Source organism: Sebastes fasciatus, chromosome 2 (assembly GCF_043250625.1).
Source record: "Sebastes fasciatus isolate fSebFas1 chromosome 2, fSebFas1.pri, whole genome shotgun sequence".
Lineage (NCBI taxonomy): Eukaryota > Metazoa > Chordata > Actinopteri > Perciformes > Sebastidae > Sebastes > Sebastes fasciatus.
Window position 1 is genome coordinate 36,886,197 of NC_133796.1, and position 20,551 is coordinate 36,906,747.

At 39.0% G+C, this 20,551-nt stretch overlaps 2 protein-coding genes and 2 long non-coding RNA genes across 6 annotated transcripts in view; 2 read left to right on the plus strand and 2 right to left on the minus strand.

Moving 5' to 3' along the window:
- The window catches only part of kcnq1.1 (potassium voltage-gated channel, KQT-like subfamily, member 1.1), a 68,374-nt gene extending 54,473 nt beyond the window's left edge, over positions 1 to 13,901 (plus strand). For 2 of the 3 annotated variants that reach the window (XM_074622472.1, XM_074622482.1), the window contains 6 exons: positions 2,389 to 2,518; positions 7,411 to 7,486; positions 9,970 to 10,064; positions 10,238 to 10,284; positions 10,386 to 10,447; positions 11,285 to 13,901. In XM_074622472.1, coding sequence (XP_074478573.1) covers positions 2,389 to 2,518; positions 7,411 to 7,486; positions 9,970 to 10,064; positions 10,238 to 10,284; positions 10,386 to 10,447; positions 11,285 to 11,551 — 677 coding nt within the window. In that variant the 3' untranslated portion in view covers positions 11,552 to 13,901. Of the gene's footprint in view, positions 1 to 2,388; positions 2,519 to 7,410; positions 7,487 to 9,969; positions 10,065 to 10,217; positions 10,285 to 10,385; positions 10,448 to 11,284 lie in introns of all 3 variants that reach the window. The other variant, XR_012592234.1, reaches the window with a different exon arrangement.
- On the minus strand, positions 1,908 to 5,019 carry LOC141759953 (uncharacterized). The gene is made up of 3 exons (XR_012592237.1): positions 4,886 to 5,019; positions 3,078 to 3,139; positions 1,908 to 1,970 (listed from the first exon to the last, which is right to left on the minus strand). It is a non-coding gene; the product is annotated as an uncharacterized LOC141759953 (long non-coding RNA).
- LOC141759956 (uncharacterized) lies at positions 2,529 to 5,442 on the plus strand. Its single transcript, XR_012592238.1, has 2 exons — positions 2,529 to 3,936; positions 4,138 to 5,442. It is a non-coding gene; the product is annotated as an uncharacterized LOC141759956 (long non-coding RNA).
- A 2,629-nt stretch (positions 13,902 to 16,530) lies between the features above and the next one.
- On the minus strand, positions 16,531 to 17,754 carry cdkn1ca (cyclin dependent kinase inhibitor 1Ca). The gene is made up of 2 exons (XM_074626062.1): positions 17,205 to 17,754; positions 16,531 to 17,084 (listed from the first exon to the last, which is right to left on the minus strand). Exons 1-2 carry the CDS (start codon positions 17,620 to 17,622, stop codon positions 16,984 to 16,986), a joined length of 519 nt encoding a protein of 172 aa, XP_074482163.1. The 5' UTR covers positions 17,623 to 17,754; the 3' UTR covers positions 16,531 to 16,983.
- Between the last annotated feature and the right edge of the window lie 2,797 nt (positions 17,755 to 20,551).

Sequence of the window (20,551 nt, forward strand, 5' to 3'; positions counted from 1 at the left end):
TTCTGTTCTGAGTTTCAGTGCAAAATGAAACCTTTGAAAATGCATGGATGTATTCTACTGATTTTTACAATGTGGAGACAGTGCACTGACTTTAGGTCAGATTCCTGTGTCTTCTGTAGAGAACCGTGTGAATAGTGAACAGCGTGTTGTAAAAAAGTGCCATGTAGAATTGCAAATTGGGTGCAGAGCAGAAAATGTGTTTAGAGTTTTGGAGACTCGAGCAGAGGTTTTGCTCTCTGAGTGTCGGTTTCAGTAATTGTGCTTTATGTGTCATTTTAGTGTGTTAGGAATTGAAAACAAAATTTAATTTGTGTTTACAGTTTTTCTCATTCGCTTTGGCTCATTTTTCAAAAACAGTCCTTAACGTTCTCTAAACTGTAAGTGCGATTGTCACAACTGCTTTATGAGACATCACAACTCTTTTGCATGTTTGCAAAAGGTAGTAATTCAACCAAAACACTTCATTCATACCTCAGAAGCTGCAGTAGTTATTATGTCAGTAACGCCAGCAAAATGATAATGGTTTGTCATCATGTGAGTCGTACTGGTCAAAATGTTTACATGTTTCTTCACCACGGCAGTCAACACTGGACATATTTCTTTAATACAAATCTCTGTTTTCTTCTACTTGTTTGTTGACACTGACTGCTTCCTGTACTATACCAGAAGGTCAGTTGTTGTCTAGCTGAATGCTGTTGTGTATCGCACCAAGCTTTTTAGGTTCCCATTTCAACAGCAGGTAAACGTTTACTGGGAAAAGTCAAAACTGTACAATAGTACACAGAAACAGGATATGTACATGTGTGTTTATACAGTAAACATATTTGTGTAGCGATGTGTTACATGTATTATAAATAGAAAATTCACCTTGAGCTTGCATGTAAGGTCAGATACAGTGAACAGAACATTTGCCAAACAACAACAAACAAACCCCACAACAATGAAAGAACCTGCTGTAGTTCAGTTAAAAAACAACTAACTGTACCTCCTCAAAGAACATAACACCATGTGATAGATATTTATAGAATATACATGTATGTCTGACAGATTTTGATAACTGAATGGATCATTTTGGCATGTGACGGCTCAAGCGAGGAAGAATGTTTAGAAGTTGTGAAGAGGATTCAGACAGTTTCACTGGGAATCAACTCATTTTCAGGTGTTTTGCATTTTGAATAGAAGTGTCTTCCCCAATGATTGCAAGAGATTTCATTCTTCAACGTGTGTGTCTAATGTAAGAAACAGTGTGTAGGGTTTTGCACTCTTATGCTGCAGAATTGCAACTTGCAGATGAATGTGTCTGTAAACTCAGATCTTTTTTCCCCAGCCCTGTCCTTCTCTTAAACAGACTATGTACAGGCAGGGTCATAATGTTCCCACCATGAAGAAGCCTTCCCCTAACCCAGTAACCCAGTGAGCATTTTACCGGTGAAAAGACGCTCAAAATTGGTTCTTAAGTGAAGCTTTTTTCACCAACTATTTGAAGACGTTGATTGAACGTTCACTGGGATTTGCAATAGTGAAATGTTTCATCCTCTACATTGTGCTAATAATAGCATGTCATCATTTTGGAGCCTAATTATGAAACCGCATCCATATTTCTCAATATGTATTGCAAATGTGAACGTTTAATCAAAAACGTTTTCAAATAGTCGGTGAAAATACGTTCACGTTTGAACCAGTTTTGAACGTATTTTCACCATAACTGTTTTTAAACGCCTTTTAAACTTAAAAATGCTCACTGTAAAAGTAGTAGTAATTTACATACAGTATGTAGTCATATGACACATCAACAGTTTCCACTTAAAAGACGAAGAAAACCACGTGACACGTTGTATTGTTGTATTTATTAAGCAAAATTTTGAATATAACATGAACAATGTTTATTAAATACAATAAATGTTTTTGTCAAAACCATCCCCACCGGACCTCCCCAGAGCCTGTTTCAGATGGTCTGCCACGGTGGACACCTGTAAAATAAACCAAGTAACGTTAAATAAAAATAAATATTAACATCAGGAAAGGGTGAATGTCCATCAAGGGTCACTTTTGAACCGATTTTGAACGTCTTCTTTAGCATGCGTTTACTGTATTTCAGCTGTTTACTTTGGCTGTGACTTTTAGCTCAGCAAGCTAATGCAACATATAGACTCATTGCTCATTGCTTTTCCTGTTGGCCTTTGTAAGACACACACCACTGGTGCAGCAAGGGATCAAAAGAGAGCAATTAAGTAAATTGCATTGTAACTCCCTAAACCACAACCTGACCTGAGTCCCAACGCTGTAAAGCAGCAAAACATAATCAGCAGCATCTCTGAATGTTCTGGATGCACAGATATATTGATAACTAAAGTGTGTGTGTTTGTGTGTTTGTGTGTGAACGTGCAGTGAAAAGAAGCCCCGGCCTTTTGGACGTCCAGTCCCCTGGCCCCCTCCAGAGGAACTGCAGCTTTGCGGATGACCTGGAGCTGGAGCCGGAGCGATACAACGAGCTGGCTCCCGTCACCTCAGTGTCACAGTGAGTTCGCCACTATCGCGTTGGTGCTGCGTTAATGTGTGACTGTATTTTAATGAGCATGCTGGAGAACGTTCTCATGTATTTTTTTTGTGCTCTTTGTAGTTAACCTTTGTAATGTGCCGAACCCCAGGGCGCTCCTGTCTCTGCTGTGCAATGATTCGCTATTAGTGGAAAAAGCAGTACTAGTGCTGGCTGAGGCACTTGCACAGCGAGAGACGGAGACCGATATGAGGAAATGAGTGTTAAGTAACTGTGGTTAAATGTAAGTGCACAGTAAGTGAAACAAATGGTGCGACAGTTTTGACCCACGGGACTTGATTTGTAGATGGTGGGGTAATGGTGCAGAGGGGGAATTGCACGCAGCAGCGTTGTTGGCAAAGATCACTCCGTGCTCTGCTGACTCCAAAATACGTAACCAGCTGTTCACACAGAGCAATGCCACATCAAATCCCATGCTAAATTGAACCATTACGAGATGCTCCTGCTTGTTTTGTCCACGATGAGAGAACACTTAGCTGAAAAAAAAAGAAAAAACGTGAAAAATGTGCTTCTTTTTTACCAGGTTTGTCAAATTTCTGTTGAAAGCCTTCGATTTTTAAGCTGAATTCCAAAATGGTCCATCTACAGCGGTGGAGAAAGCTCAATTGTTATAAATCTAAGATGATAGATTCTTGTTGTGGGATAGTTCACAGATGTCATATTTCTACAGCTGCCTTGTTATTGACAACACACTGCAGTATGTTTTGAAACTTGAAGATGATTGAGGTATTGGCTTTTAACAGAACTACCACACATTTGTCACAAACAAACACGATTTACACCCCTAGTAACGGAGCTTGTTGAAGTGAAACAAAAAAAAAAGCTGGGATTGTAGCAGTTAGGTAGAAGGGAGGTAAAAAGGTTCACAGCCTCCGAGATACATTTTTCATCTTCCTCACGTTTGTTTCTGTCTCATGGAGCAGTTGGACCAATCGCAAGAGGAAACAAAAGGTGCGAAAGCTGTTGCACCGGGGGCGCATTGAGCCAAGGCGACACACTTTTCCTTGATTGTGATGGAAGTTTTAATTAAATACATTGAAGCACAGTTTTTGTTGAAACATGAATAATGTAATTTCCATCATGGAATTTCAGTAATTACTGCAAAAAGTTAGAGCTGTGTTGCTCCCAAAACTGATCAGAAATGCAACAACTTTCTGAACTGTCAAAAGAATGGCGGGAGGAAAAAAAGATTAGTATTAAACACTGACTGTAATTAAAAAGCTCTATCTGCTCAATAAATAGGGAAACCGAGCTGAGTCACAGATAAAAGGGCTGTATCTTCTCAGAAATGTAAATATACTGTAAGTACTGAATCATATATATACAGCAGAATTCGCTTTTAACGCCTATAGTGTGTTTGCATTAAACAACACCTACAGGTATCACATAACACTTCCAAACACAAGGCTTCTGGTCCCTCTAACGCCGTGTCCTAACTGGATGCGAGCATCCGACTATCGCACCGCATCGCGTAGCATCGGACACTCTCTGTCCACACTGAATGCGTTAAATATACACTTCTGTTATGTCATGTTAACATATCAGCTGTGTGCTCCATATCAGACTGGAGACGTAACCAGACGTAACCACTTCAAAGATGGGTTAGTAGTACTATCTACGTTTGTAACCTACGTTTTAAACAGAAAACACACGTTTCATATTGTGATATTTACTGGAAATGACATACAATGTATACTCGGCACAAGATGCGGCAACAGCACAGGCAGTGACACAGACAGGTGGCGAGATACGGTAAACAGGGAGTTAAACAGATTAATCTAACATTATGACTGATGTCTTCATAACCACAATTTAAGTAAATAAAGACTAAATGATCTTACACATCCCTGCTCAGCCGGCTGTATAGTGTAACATTAGTCCATTGTGTATTGCACAGTACTGAACTAAATCATCCAAACAGGTAGAAGGAGTAAGATGTAAGAGGAAGCACAGGATGCTTTTCTTACTCTCTTGGTCCTTATGTTTTAATGCACCTGATTTATAGGCCTACTTTCTCTCCGTTATTTTTCTGTTGAGCTAGATTAAATAAACACACAAACGTTTAACGGGAGCGGATCAGAACGAGGCTTCGTACTGAAATACTGTAGTGACGGCTCCTAGTTCCCATAGTTTGTGACTTTTGTACTGTGTGTTTGTGTTTTGTTTTAACCATTAGTGAGGGGGCTGTCACATCTCTTGACACCAGGTAACTCGTAATAATGTTTCTCTGGTGAACACTATACACATATAACTGTAAGTGTCAATGTTTGTGCTCAAAATGGCAATAATCAAGTTAATGTCCTCATCTATACATCCAGGACAATTGACCTGGTTTTCTCCCGCTGTCGACGGCCCTGACGGCTCATTTTATCTAAACTAATCATCCGTTCTTCGTCCATGTTGCGGCGCGCTCAACGCCCTTAACAGGAAAAGCAGGAGCAGGGCGTCCGGTAAAGGTCCAGCTCAAAACGTTGCATCGCGGCCAGTTGGGACACTCCAATAGAGTTAAAGTCCTGGTTACTTGGCGACGTGTCCCAAAAGTTCCGTTCTATGACAGAGCGGATTCATCACGTCAAGTTCTGTTATTTAAAAAGACTACAGAAGATATTCAACATGTCATCCTACACAGCAATACATATCTCATGACTAAATGTTGGAGCATTGATGCATTAGCTTTTGGGTTTGATGATGAAAATCTTAATGGAATAGTGCAACATTTTCCCAATATGCTTACTCTAGTTCGGTGAAAAGGTCAATATCTCTCTCATATCTGGCCATTCAAGATGAGCTCAGCTTAGCATGAACTGGACTTTGTGACTTCCTGAAGTCTTGTCATCATCATGAGGTCTGAAAATCATTAAAGACTCCAGGAAGAAGTAGTGAGGCACCGTAAAACCACAAGTTGTATTACACTTTGCTTTTCTGTACCTTCGTGCTTTTTTTTCCCTTTCCTCTAGTGTGTTATATAGTTTTTTTGTTCATGTAAGAGGTCTGCAAAGTTACTAAGCCCAAAGTCCACTCCAAAGGGAGTTACTCTCCCCCACAGAAACACTGCTCCTTAACTTTCTGAAACACCTTGCTTGAAGTCACCAAGCCACCGAGCGGTTCAAATAGAGGGTGAAAAGAGGTGCTTCAGCACAGCCGGTATGAGAAAAGTAACGCATTTTTTAAACATTAAAGCATGAAAACATGTTGTAGTATAAACCCAAAATATGCTCCTGAAAATGACCATAACAAGTCATCTTTAACAAATGAGATATAACCTGTTAATTATTGAGCTTTACAGGTGCTCGAAGGTGGGTTTATTTTAGCTTTGGATAAGCCTAGCTAATTGTCTCCCAGCTTTATTGAGTGGATTCTAACTATCCAAGAAAGCGAATAATCTTCATTCCCAAAATGTCAAACTATTCTTTGAAGGATTACGACCTTAAAGTTATTTTAAGGTTTACACATTAATGTTAATGTAATTAACTCATTAATGTTCAGCTAAAGATAAGTCTGTAAGTAAGTCTGAAGAAGAGCATTAGCTCAAAACGTCACCTCTGGATGTTCCAATAAATTGCACTTAAAGGACCAGTGTGTAGCATTTTGGGGGATTTATTAGCAGAAATGGAATATAATATCCATAACTATGTTTTCATTAGTATATAATCATCTGAAACTAAGAATCGTTGTGTCTTTGTTAGCTTAGAATGAGCCCTTCATATCCATATAGGGAGCGGGTCCTCTTCACAGAGTCCGCCATGTTGCTCCGCCATGTTTCTAAGGAGGGATGAACCAAACACTGGCTCTAGAGAGAGCCTTTCGTGTTTCTACATCACCTGAAGGCCATCGTAGTTCTCTGACACACTCTCCGAGCGAGGCGAACGCCGTTACCAAGGTTTTGTACTCGGTGGCGTTACCGCAGTCTTGGAAATGGGAGGAGTTAGCGGAGAGGCTCTCAGTTGGTTGCAATCTGCAACCACACCGCTAGATGCCGCCAAATCCTACACACTGTACCTTTAAGGGAGCTACTGTGTGCGTTTCTGTTTTCACCGGGTAAAGATAAGAAACATTCCCTATTCAAACTGCACTTTCAGTAGAATTCATTAGTCATGAAAGTCATAGAGTTGAAAGAAATTGTGTCTGTTTCATCAGCGCCATTTGTGATGGAAATGGATTTCTATAATAGATCTCAGAGCACTTTATATTTCATGATATAGTTCTAATTTGACAAAATGTTATGAAAGCTGCATTTGTAAATCAGCCCGTCGCATTGCCTGTGAAAAGTCCATTATGAGACACACACAGACCTTATTCATCTCGTCTTTCACCTCGCTGGACTCGACAAAGAGCTGCTCTCCCCCTCACACACTCATTTGCTGATTTTCCATGGTAATGAACACAGATGAGTAATAGCTCCTTATAATTCCCACAGCATAATAATGGAGGCAAAATGCACTACAATTATTCTGGTCTTTTTATTCATGATTTTAAAAGAAACACACAGACTCCCCAAAAATCACCCGTGCTTTGTTCTTACAATAGATCACCTTGATCACATTCACGAGTCACAAGGGAGATGCTTTGGATGTAGGCTCAGCAGTAATCAGGAAACTGCGCTGCTGAATATTCACCCCATAGGTTTGGGTGTGAAGGCCATGACAACCATCTTTTCCCAGAAAAATAAAGCAGGAGTCTGAAGGAAATCTAAGAAGACTAACCTAGATGTTAAAGTTTTACTGGGTTAATCTGTTTTCTTTCTCTGCTACTTCTGTAAAAAAACGTTTCAACAGTGATTCACCACACTCTTAGTGACATTGCCAAATTTCAAAGTAACAACAAACTGATTCATATGAAACTCCTTCACACAGATTGACCGAGTCGCACCGAAAAGCCATCCGGGTGATCCAGAGAATGCGTTATTTTGTGGCCAAGAGAAATTTCCAGGTAAGTAAGAGTCTATCTAACAGCAAATTATGGTAACACTTCATTTTACAGGTCTGAAAATTTCATGGTTATGAGGTGATGATTAGCAAGTAACCTATTTAAAATTTATTTGGCATTACTGCCAAATTACCCCAATATTTACCTCAAAATGTATTAAAGAATATTTTATTAAAAACATTATTTAATAATTATATTCCGCTATTTCCCAATAGCTGGTAATTTATTTAATACATTTCCAGGAAAAGAATACAAACTTAATTGATAAGCTTTATTTCCATGTCTGCTGATAAATAGATAATAAATATCAAATAACTTATTCTTAAAAAAACTCCCTGAATCCTGACATTAACTACCATGTTACATTTGTGTTGACAATAAGTCACACAATGGTGAGATTTGTGTCTTCTATTAGTTTTGGTTTTTCACCTCCGATGAAGAGCAGCACACAGCCGCTTCTCAAGCTTAAGGACCCTATTTTAACCATTATATGCTATTTAAGCATATCATTATTAAATAATATTTATAATTAAGTAATTTTTGATCAATTTTGAGGTAAATATTGGGGTAATTTGGGAGTAATTCCAAAGAAATTTAAAATGGGTTACTTACTAATTATCACTTAATCACCATGAAATTTGCAGACTTCTAAAATGAAGTGTTACACAAATAACTTTTATTCTCATGGGCTGTTTTAACATTTTAGTAATCCAACTAACCTGAAATTGATTCATTATTAATTAAATAAACACCAAGCTCCGCAGCAGAGATCGGGGAGTGATGATAACAAACTTTACCCCAGGGGGATGAGGATTCAGAGCTACAGGTGGATAGAGGTTGGGCTTATGATGGTAGCAGCAGTAGTGTTTGGAGTAGTGTTACAGCACAGTTTGCAAATGAGCAGATCAGCAGCAGCATAACAGAGCAGAGAAGTTGGCAGAGCTTTGACAGCTTAAATGGATCGCCTCATTTCAAACGGTTTGTTGCTGCAAGCAGTCTACTCACTGTACAGGCTTTGTTCCTTTTCAATCAGTCTACGGAGATAAAATTTATGTATTAGGAAGTGAATACAATGTTTTCTATGTACAGAATTAATATTTGGTGTCTAGGCTCTAAACCTCAGATGTGACTGGCCAGATGGTTTGTTTAAACAGAACCATCTGGGAAGCCAGCATTGGAAGCTGTTTGGAATAGGGCAGGCACTTTCAAAATACTTTACTTTCAAAGTATACTTGGCAGGTGATCGGATGAACCATCTGTCAATCAAACTCTCGCCGAAGCCAATCGGGAGAAGAGCAAAAACATCTTTTCTCTCGAAAAAAGCCTTCAGTGTTGTTTTTTGCTCTTTTTCAATGAAGAAATAGTAACACTGACGCGGAGCTGAGGGGTCTCTCATCACCCTGAAGGGGTTTCTTTCACAACAATGACCCACTAGCTGTACATTATCCCGCTTATTACACGCCTACTTACTTAAAATATCAATAATTTGACACAAAAACGTTCCACATCAGAACTGCGCCCATAGCAACAGTCTGTTATACATAGCAACAGAAATATATAACGAAATAGCAGACTGTAGAACGCTGTGACTAACCAATCAGAATCAAGTATTCAACAATCGTGTAATAAACACAAATAAACCACACCCGTAGCTGCTATAGCTCCTCACAGGGCGCTGATTGGTCCAGTTACTGGCTGGCCTGACACAAACAAATTATTTTAATTACACAGATTTTCGTGTGATCTGTGATCCGGCGATTCTTGCGTGATCTTGTGGTATCGCGAGAATCCAGCTGCTGTGCAAGGTAACTAAACCTCACCTCCTGTGCAAACATACAACAAACTCAGCAGTAGAGATTGCGGAGTGGCAAACCCACAACTAACATGAAATATTACCTGTACAACAAAAAAAAATGTTATGCCTCCGCACCGACGACAGCTGTGGACGGAGGCATTATGTTTTCGGGTTGTCCATCCAGACCATTCTCGCAATATCTCAGGAACGCCTGGAGGGAATTTCTTCAAATTAGTACAAACATCCACTTGGAGTCAAGGATGAACTGATTAGATTTTGGTGGTCAAAGATCAAGGTCACTATGACCTCACGTCCGTCCCATTCTTGTGATAGGAGGGAATGTATTACATCTGGCACAGACATCCACTTGAAATCAAGGATGAACTGATTAGATTTTGGTCAAAGGTCACTGTGACCTCACAAAACATGTTTTTGGCCATAACTCAAGGCTTCATATGCTAATAATGACAATTTCACACAAATATGTAATAGGAAAAAATGATGAAGTGATGATATTTTGGACAGACATGGATGTAAACTGCACCGGTTGGCGGAGGCATACAACCGTGAGGCGGTAATTCTAGTTTTAAAGAAAAAGCAAGTTAAAGGTAAAGGTTTTATACCTAACAAGAAGTCTGTTGTGAAAATAATTTTTGATATAACAGTTCCTAACATTTTTTTCCCATCATAGCAAGCTCGTAAACCATATGATGTGCGCGACGTCATTGAGCAATACTCCCAGGGTCACCTCAACCTCATGGTGCGAATCAAGGAGCTGCAGAGAAGGTACAAACAGCTCAACTAAGAATATGAATTAGATCACCTGAGTAATGCATATGACAAATGATAGATTATGTTTTTTTATGCAAGCAAGACAAAACAATACTTACAAGAGGGAGAGTGTGTGTGTAAATATAAATTATATTCCTCTGACTTAAGCCTCCCGTTGTTTCTCTCAGACTGGACCAGTCTGTAGGGAAGATAACTCTGTTCCAGTCAGGCTCCGGTAATGAATCATTCCACTGGTCTCTCGAAATATATTACAGTAACTAAGGAACAAACCACAGTCTTTAATCCTTCTGTCTTATTATTTACATCTCTCTGAAGACCGAGCCAAAGACAAAGGCACCAACTCTATCGGATCCAGACTCAACAGGATGGAGGACAAGGTGGGATTTGTGCAACTTCAGTGGGAAACTAGAGCGATATTCCCTCGCCTTTTACTGTTTCACATCATTTCTTTTGAAAGTCAAACATTTACATGGCCATGTTTGTATTCTATTCGTAATGTGAACTTTTATGAAAATGTAACAAATGAGCCTCTCTGTTGACCATGCAGCGGCTGTTTCACTTATCAAAGGCAACTCAATTTGGGAATAGTTTTGGATAATGCAACAAAAGTTGCTTTGTAATATGAAATACTGTATGTGTGCATAGACATGTGGCCCTGTTATTTTTGATTTCAAATATGAAACTTTAACAGCTTGTGCCAGTTCTGCAGCACAAAGAGAGAAACCTTGATGTTGTTTTTTTCTTTCAGTTCTTTTTATGTCAAAACAAAAATGTTGAATCACAACCTCCCCCCAAATCCCTACCCAAGTGTGCCTCACATTCCTGCCTTTTCAACCACGTATAAAATTACAAAACAAAATTCACCTTTTTTTTTTTTGGTCGAGAAATGAATTCAAGTTGTATTGTATCATTTTGTTATGAATACCTGTTATTTACACAGTTCTATTATTTCTTGAAATACAGTTTTGTTAGTTGGGCCATTATAGACCATGCACAGTACAGCAGTGAAATCATTTGGCACAGGTTGAAGGTTAATACTATGTTTGTTGTCACACACACAAGGTAATTAAATTATGAAGGACATAATTATAACATTCTCCTCTGAACTCTCGAATGACTCTTAAAAGTACTTATTTGGATGAGTAAAAATGCATCATAAATCTGAGCTGGTACATTTTGTTTTCATTTATCAATATTTGATTCAACTGTCATAGATAACGCACATGGATCAGACGCTAAACCGCATCGCAGAGTCCCTCACCTCTCTGCTAGACCAGAGAGATGTTGGTGAGGGCGAAGCTGGAGACCGGCCGAGGCCACGGCTTGAAAGGACCTGTAACGTCCTCCCCAGCCAGGACAGCCTGCCAAGCTACGACCAGCTGTCTTCATCACCTTCATCCTTCTCCTCCAACACCGCCAACACCGCAGCCGGCCCCAAGCGTCCCCTCAGCAGCACCGCCAGTCAGGATGAGAGCTGCTGAAACCTGGAACAAAACAGCCTCAACATTTTTCTCTTTTTGGTATAATTCATAAAGCGTATTCAGATCAAATGCAGTTTTTACTCTGTCCGTTTGACCGCCTGCCCGCTTGCTGGTCAAAAATGAGTTAAAGGATATCCTTTGAAGGTGCAGTGTGTAGGATTTGGTGGCATCTGGCGGTGAGGTTGCAGCAGCAGCGTAAATATCGACGGTGCAAACCGGTGCGACACACCGGGACACATAAGCTGTCAGGGGCCCAAATATCACCTTCCTACACCGTGTCCACACTGAATCCGTTATGCGCTTCTATTACATCATGTAAACAAACCACGTAGACTACCAATCAGCTGTGCGCTCAAGATCAGACTGTAACTATAAATTAGAGCTAAAAACCAAGCTGAAAAGCAGTAACTAAACTCTGTGTTGGTAATCTTTGAGCATTTATTGCACTCTCTGCCACAGTTATAGACAACTATAAAGCTAAAGCAACAGAACTGTAACAAGAGAAAGCTAACTAGCTCATGAGATGGACACAGCTACTCAAATTTACTTGATTTGATTTTTTCCTGTTTCCTGTAAGTGAAAAATATAAATTGTGTAGAGCTGATATTTTGGTACATAAGTTTGTTATACTACATAACTAAATGAGGCAGAAGCTAAATCCATTCATGATGAAGAAAAATCCCCAGCTAGCTAAAATCCTGCTAGAGCTAACATAACTACATTAGTAACTGCACCTGATTCGACTGTTATCAGGCCATTAAATAGGTGTTATCAGTCGCTATAAGCTCCATAGATGTGGGTCATTAGGGGCCTACTACGCCCACTACGTTGTAAAAGTGAAAGTTGAAACTTAAAAGCAACACATTCTAACATGTTGTAAAACTGAATGAAACGTTATATTTTGAAAGAAAAAAAGCTTCTTTATGTTTAGGCAACAAAACTACAATGTATTTAGGTTGAGGCAACACAAATACAACTTCTTTATGTTTAGGCAACAAAACTACAACTTATTTAGGTTTAGGCAATAAAACTACAACTTCTTTAGGTTTAGGCAAAAAAAACTACAACTTCTTTAGGTTTAGGCAAAAAAACTACAACTTCTTTAGGTTTAGGCAAAAAAAAAACACTTGGTTAAATTTTGGGAGATACCTTGTGTTTTGGGTTAAAATAACTAAGAACACAAAGACAAATACACGTTGTTGGTTTCACACAGATGCAAATGCCATTTTCCTAGGTGTAAGCCCTGTGTTTTGTGTCCCATTGGTCGTCATCATCCCTTATGGAGTTTCACACTGTCTACGCTACAGCACCTGACTTCCGCTTCTGCTCCTGTCATACGGTCGCTGTCGTGTTCTTTTATACCTTTTTTTCTGATCTATTATGGGAATAGATGATAAAACCAACTAGTGGGTGTAGTCGGCCCCTATAGAACCATATCTATGGGGTTCATGGCGACTGATAACGCCTATTTAATAGCTTGACAACAGTCTAATCGACCTGGTAGCTAGTATTTCTTTGCTTCAGCTTTTGACTCTAGTGGAGTTCATGTGCTTGGGTTTGGTAAATAGACACAAACAAAACAAGACAGATACTCACATATCTCACAAACGCTCTGTACTGAATTTTACATAAAATATTTTTGAACAAACTAGTTAAAATGGACAAGAAAGCTGAAAAACACAGTCTGTTGTTGGATACTGTGTTATTCCCTCACATTGGGTGAAGAATATTAAAAGGCAGATGGCAAAGATTTTTGGGGGGAGAGGGGGTTGTGGGGTGGCGTAGAATAATCAGCTTAAAAGGGGCATATAATGAAGGCATTAAAACTTTTTTTTTTTATCTGTTCCACAGTTTGCCAAATAATAGAAAAATTGAAACCATTTTTCTCAACCTCACTGCCTCCATTATCAGTCCTACCCTCTTCCTTTATCTAGCTATCTAGCTGCTGCTGCTCTGCTGAATGTTGGCATAATTACGTGAAACATCAGATTTATATGTGAAAGAGAAACAACATCATTATCGACTTTTCAACACTGATTTTTTCAGCATTAGTTTCATAACCTTGATGTTCAAAGTCTTTTAGAAAGTATTTCCCTATATGATTGTTAGTCGCCTTCTTTAAATATTACTTGAAATCTATTCTGGTTAATGCCAAAGACGTCATGTACTGTGATTCAATATGCTGTAGAATAAGAATGTAATTGAATTCATATTTAAGGGAAGAGGCCTTACTGTACATTTCAATACTCCACTTGAAAGGTTTCAGTTTAATCAAATGGTGTTTTCACTGTTTTAGCTTCTTATGTTTAGAAATATTTTTCTGTAGCAATAAAAGATTGTGGTAATTATTTCCAAGTGCCTATGTGTTGTGTTTGGTGCCTTCAGGGTAATCTCTGACTAAAACAAACGAGCTAAATATTTCAGTTTATAGTGAGATTTTTTTTTTCTTTTGCCAGAGGTGTTTGATAGAAACAAAAAGTTATGTTTTTACATTACAAAGTTAATGTTTTTTTGCAGCTTCTGTTCGCCTCAGTCATCAATCACACGAATGCTTCGCTTTTGAGTTTAAGAGATTTATTCAAGTTACTGTTTCCTTAATGTTTCCTTAGTGCACCGCTCGTGCTGGCAGCAGAATTTCCTACGTCGTGTCCTCGCTGACTTATGGAAATAGTCAAAAGCTCTTTACACAGGTGACCTTTGGGCAGCAGATGGTGACCTTTTCCTTGCTGACCATCCATGGGGTGTCCAGGCATTCCTTCACACAAGTGGCCATGTGGAGAAAAGGCCCTAGTGACCATCTGCCTCTGGTGTCCACAACAATGGGCCCCACCCTCCTAAAGTGTGCTGGAGGTGGTTGGCTTTTGTGCTGAGCAGGAGGTGGGGGAGGAGAGTTTCACCACAGGGAGGGTTCGGAGGTTTTATAAAAAGATCCCCCCGGGGAATCTGTAAAAGGAACAACAGTCATAAACACAAACAATATAAAGAAAACAAAAAAAGCAGAACTACATTGTTTGTGAATATCTGCTTTGGTTAAATAATTATATTATAATAAAAAAAAGAATATTTTCATCTAAGGGTGCAGTTTACTAAGATGCTGTTTTCTGAATAATTAGCATGAATAAAATATACAAAGCTACAAATACATTCTTAATGATTTTTGGCGTACTACTTCACTTAATTAAATTTTCAAACCTGTGCATTTGTGAATCTTCAACACTCTGAGGTGACTCATTTATCAAATTAAGGAAACTTAATTAAGCTCAGTTTGGGCTAACATCTTCCTCCCCTGCAGTTATTCTCATTTAGCGTCTTCTAATTTGAACAATTTGATCAAAGCCTGATCAGGAGCATGCAGATTAATACCATTTCCATTCCTGAGTAGTAACATAGGTTTTTAATGTAGTGTGTGAACCGTATATCTCCAATACATTCAGCAACATTACTGTATTAATTGACACAATCACTGCACTAGTGGAAGCTTCATTTACTAATGATGTACTGAGCAGCTTGTAGTGTACATTTTTAAGAGACTTTAATTAAGGCATTGGGTGGAGAAACTGGGATCCCATGGGACCATTTGGACCCCGTGGGATAGTTTGATTATTGATTTCTTCACTACATCCATGGGAGCAGAATGTAAGATCATTTGTCCCTAATGCAGAAATAACACTGGCCGTCCTTGGCATTTACATGTAGACGTTGAAAAATGTAAATGTGATGTTTGCTCTTTCTTTTATGCTTGTCCCTTTGCCGCAGTAGCATATAAAGCAAACACGAGCCGAAGTGAGAATGAACATTAGTCGGATTGGTTTGGGCACATGTCAGTGATAATAACTGCTTTGACTCTGAAAAGGGAACGGAGTGAAAAGAGAAAAAAAGTTGAGGGAAGTCCTGGGGGGGTCGAGGAGCTCCAAAGGCTGATTTGCAGGTGAAATAGACGGCACACTCTGCTTTGTGGCCATTGTCCTGCTCCGCGGCCAGATGGCCTCTTGAAATTCTTTAGAGCCGAAACCCCAACACTGCGGGAGTGAATACGCCTCTGTGGGATTTGGCCTCTCTAATGGGCTAATTTGGCAGTTACAGCTCATATTAACGGATATAATTTCAAGCCTGACAGCACAGTCCTCACGATTGTGATTATGAAACATCTCATAATACAAGCCAGAAAATGCAATTACTCGAAAGACTTTTTCTCTTCTTTCGATTGGCAAACTTGCAAGTTGAATTGATTTTTCCAAGACTTTTAGAGGCACACTTATTACTAGCTTACTCATCTGTGGCTGCCACAAAGTCAGCGTATTACCAAAGACTTACTTTCTCATAAGGCTGCAGTCATATTGAAAATCTAACAATAAAGGTTTATAAGTCGCTACTATTATAGAACTCCAGGGTCCGTTTTTATGCCAGTTAGTTAACGCAGCAGCTCTTGGATAAAGAGTAAGTCACTCTCATGATGAGGACAGTTTTTTTGGACTTTTAAAACCTGAAACTGCACTGAAAACTCACATTTTAAAAAACAGTTGCAGTGCTTAAAATATAATGCAAGGCTGGCAATGTGTTTGTCTGTTGCTTCAGGCAATAACTGTCACAATGCAAAAGATAAATGTTGTTTGCACATAAATATATCTTATTTTCTGTATAACAAAACAGTGTTTTTGCATCCTGAACTATCAGTACATGCTGCAGGGTCCAGCTCACTTGGAAGCTTTAGACGTAGGAAGTAAATATGCATTATTTGGAGAACTGATGAAGTTTTATGAACTATTTTGTCACATTTTACTCAAGATAGGGAACAAAACTACACGGCTTAAGAAACCAGTTTATTGTGGTGGATGCAAAATCATTAAATTAGCATTCATCAACAAATTAATTTGGACTACGGATTATTGTGTTTGTGTCTGTATATGAAATGCTATATCTCCTAAAAGGAAAGACAGCAGCAAATATAATAATCACTCAATCAGAAGTAGTGTCACTGATAAAGCAGTTTATTCAAATTGCAATATTTGCAGGCATTTTACAATCACAGTTAATTTAAGCAAACAAGACAAGGACAAAACAGAACAGTGCTTTTTCTTCAGTTAACAGAAGCAGCTCATTTTTACAGAAATCCACCAACAAAGATTGACAAAAAAATACAGAAACAAAAGGTCATTCAGTTATTTAAATGTTTTCGCTCACAAAACAAGATGAAAATGAGGAAAAACACATATATAAACAAACATATTTGTGAAATTACCAATGAAATAAGACATTAAATAAAAGTCAATAAATAGAATAAATAACATAAAGTGGTATAATTTAACCCCCGGGTTCACAAATAAAATAGAATAAAATAAAATAAAATAACATAAGATAAAATACAATCTTTGGTGCAGTGAATATGCCTTGGTCCAACTAATAATATAAATAGTCCATTTTCCTCAGGATGTTCACCTTATTGTTTTGCACAGAGCTGCTTCACTGGTACTTGTGTGGAAAGGACTCAGGATGCTCTTGGTTTCTGTTGACCTCCTTCTCTTTGCGAAAAAATCTGCCAAGAAAAGCAAGAAGGAAAAACTCAGTTAATATATTCATCATTATAATTGAATAAGCGTGCAGTTACACAGCATGAAACTTATTATGCATATCTGTTGTAAGACTTGTTCCTCACCTGTAATTCGTGCGTTTCCTCTGCTGTTCTTGGCTGCAGACTTTGCGTGCGTCCTCTTCCTCCGGCCGGGCGTCACTTCTGCGGGACACTTGTGCGTGTTGGAGATGCTGGAGCAGTTCTCCTGGTCGGTCCCTGCGCTCTCTGTCTCTCCGCTGTTTCTCAGCCTGTCCTCTTCCTCGGTGTGTGAAGAACAGACATCCTTCTCCTGATAGGCGGCAGCAGCGCAGTCTGCGGGGATGTGCTCCCACTGGAAGCGGCCGGACAGCGGCGTCTCCGTCTGGAAGTCAAAGTTCCAGCGGCGGCTGTCCTGCTCGGCCATGTCCTCCAGCCTCAGCGTTAGATCCCGGCGCAGCTGGTCGCGGTCCACCGGGCCGAACAGACTCCTGCACACCGACTCTCTGTGCCTCATGGGATTCATCCTTCAGATGGGTTCTGGTGGGAGAAGTGTCTTTGTGTTAGTTTAAAGGTGAAGCTGCTGATGCTGTCTCCTCTCTGGTGTGATGCTCTGGTCCTTTCTTTGCTGCAGGGGGGATTTAAAGGCTGCAGGGCTCACGGTGCTCTGTTGGTACACAATGAGCACAGGCTGCTGATTGGCTGCAGCTCTCTCAATTGGCAGATAAAGGGAGGGGGCAGAATTCATTCATTCATTGTGAGACAAAGACCACAGAGACAATCAATAAAAGCCTCAGGTTGCATTTGGGATAACATCTATGTCCTACTTTTTCTTTGCATGATTGCAAACTGTTTTTGCAAGGCAAAAACAATCCTCAAATCCTCAGGGTTGTAGTCACAACATCTCTGTTGATGTAGGACTACATTCTGTTCCTCTCATTCAAAGGGCACCAACATGCAGCAGTTTAGCTCCAGGGAGTAGTGATTAGTGGCCACTACAGGTATTTGTAGCAACTCAGAACGTAATAACTGCGCATAACGTAATAACTGCGCACAACGTAATAAATGTGCATAACGTGTATGAGAACATTATTACCTCCGCCAAGGTCGAAGGCCTAGGAAGGAGGTTATGTTTTCACATGCGTTGGTTTGTTTGTTTGTTTGTCCGTTAGCAGGATTACTCCAAAAGTCTCTGATGGATTTGAATGACATTTTTTAGAGGGGTGAGGTGTGGCACAATGGACAATTCATTAGATTTTGGTGGCGATCCGGATCATGATCCGGTTTCAGGAATAGACTTTAGATTCAGCATTTTTTCACATTAAACTCGGTGAAATTACAGTTGAGTTCGACCGAAGCACACTTGGTGATTGTTGGAAGTCGGAGGTCAGCACTTTCCGAGTGCCATTCTAGTTACATTATAAACTTGGCAAAAAAAACGTTGAATGGTAATAAATCCAACGCATAATGTAATCATTTTAAAAAATAGTACGCTCCCTGTCTTCTTAAGGCATAGGCATAGCAGAGCATACAAAATAAACATTATGTTAATAGTAAATATGCCTCTTGCATCATGTATTTAATGTAATGTAAGAAGAGTTCCCACACTCCAAAAAAAAGGACTAAAGAACTGCAATAATAATGTATTGAACAATTATTTCACATGCTAAGAATCACCAGTATATTGAATTCGGCATCATCTCTGTAAAGGTTGCCATTTGTCCAGATCACTGGATATCTTGTAGTCTCACATCCAAGAGGCTTCATCAATATGGAGCCGATTGATGAAAATGTCCTCTAGACCAAACCAGACAAAGTCCAGTTGCTTTAAATTATCTACTCCACTTGTTTCATGTCAAACTAGAAGGTTCCTCTGCTTTAAGAAGACAAGGAGAGAACTCTTTTTTAAAAAATATAACATTATGCGCAGAATTTATGACATTATTCTGCTTTTTTTGCTAAGTTTATAATGTTATAATGTTCTCATAATGTAATAACCTATTACATTATGAACAAAACTGTTATTACGTTGTTCGCTCAAGGTTTTATTACATTATGCACAGTTATTACATTATGAATTGCTGCAACATTTCTGCCTGGAGGCCATATAGAGACAAAAGTGTTCTTGCCAAAATGAGATAGAAACTAAGTGTCTAAAACGAAAAGTAGTTCAAACCAGGAGATGAGATTTAGTTAAGCTACATATAGGTCAAGACTACAGTAATTAAATAGTCATTGCTTTAATTGCTTTTTTACCTATTGAAAGAAGAGTTTTCCCCACAGATCACAGTTGTTCTAATTTTTGCAATTGCTTAAGAGACCCAAATCAATTTAGCTACTATATGTTAATTATGTTATAATTTCTGAGAAATTTGAGGAAGGCTCTGTTCTCACTCACACAATTAAACACCTTCACAGGGCACTTTTATTGATAGAAATGCAAATACAGTAGTGTGAATACATAGTTGGCAATATGAGCTAATAATGGCTGTGTAAAGAATGCAAGTATAACAGTTACATAGAACTACTTAAACCAACATGTTATGATGGAGCACAACACAAATCTGAAAATTAGTCAGACAATTACTTTGATTAGCCTCCATTCAACTCATATTAAATATTGCAAAGCTCTCACATTGACAGAGTGACGATCAATGCTGAAGTTCAAAGGAAAAATTACGAATCTATTTTTCATTGTGCTATTTTGAAATCTGGATCTCCTATAATTCTTCAGCTGTCCACTTCAGCTGTAAAGTTGTCCACTATAACAGTAAAGTAATCGAGATACAAGTGTTTCATTAGGCAGCAGGAGTATGTGGTCCTGATGAGAGCAATTTGCAGCAGCTGACCAACATATTTGTTCATATTACCAATGAAAAAAGACATTAAATAAAAGTCCATAAATATAACAAATAAAAGACAGTGGTATAATTTATCCCCTGGTTCACACATACTAAAATGAAATAAAATAAAATAAATAAAATAATAATAAAATAATTTGGTGCAGTGAATATGCCTTAGTCCAGACCATAAACTATAAACATAAATAGTCCATTTTCCTCAGGATGTTCACCTTATTGTTTTGCACAGAGCTGCTTCACTGGAACTTGTGTGGAAAGGATTCAGGCTACTCTTGATTTCTGTCGTCCTCCTTCTCTTTGCGAAAAAATCTGCAAGAAGAAAAGCAAGAAGAAAAACTCACATAATATATTCGTGCCAAAAATATAATATAATATATAAAATAATAATAAAGTTGTCCACTTTAACAGTAAAGTATTTGAAATACAAGTGTTTCATCAGGCAGCATGCAGGAGTATGTGGTCCTGATGAGAGCAGTCTGCAGCAGCTGACTGACATGCAAAGCAATGGTGCACAGCGGTGTCTGGGATTGGACGGACGGAGAGCCCCACCTTTGCACCACTTCCTGATAGCCCAGGTAGTTCACCTGAGGGCCC

Coding starts and splice junctions, on each gene's coding strand:
- cdkn1ca (XM_074626062.1), bottom strand. CDS start 17,622: ATGAATCCCATGAGGCACAGAGAGTCGGTGTGCAGGAGTCTGTTCGGC. Junction 17,085..17,204: donor AGGAAACGCACGAATTACAG/GTGAGGAACAAG, acceptor TTTTCTTGGCAG/ATTTTTTCGCAAAGAGAAGG.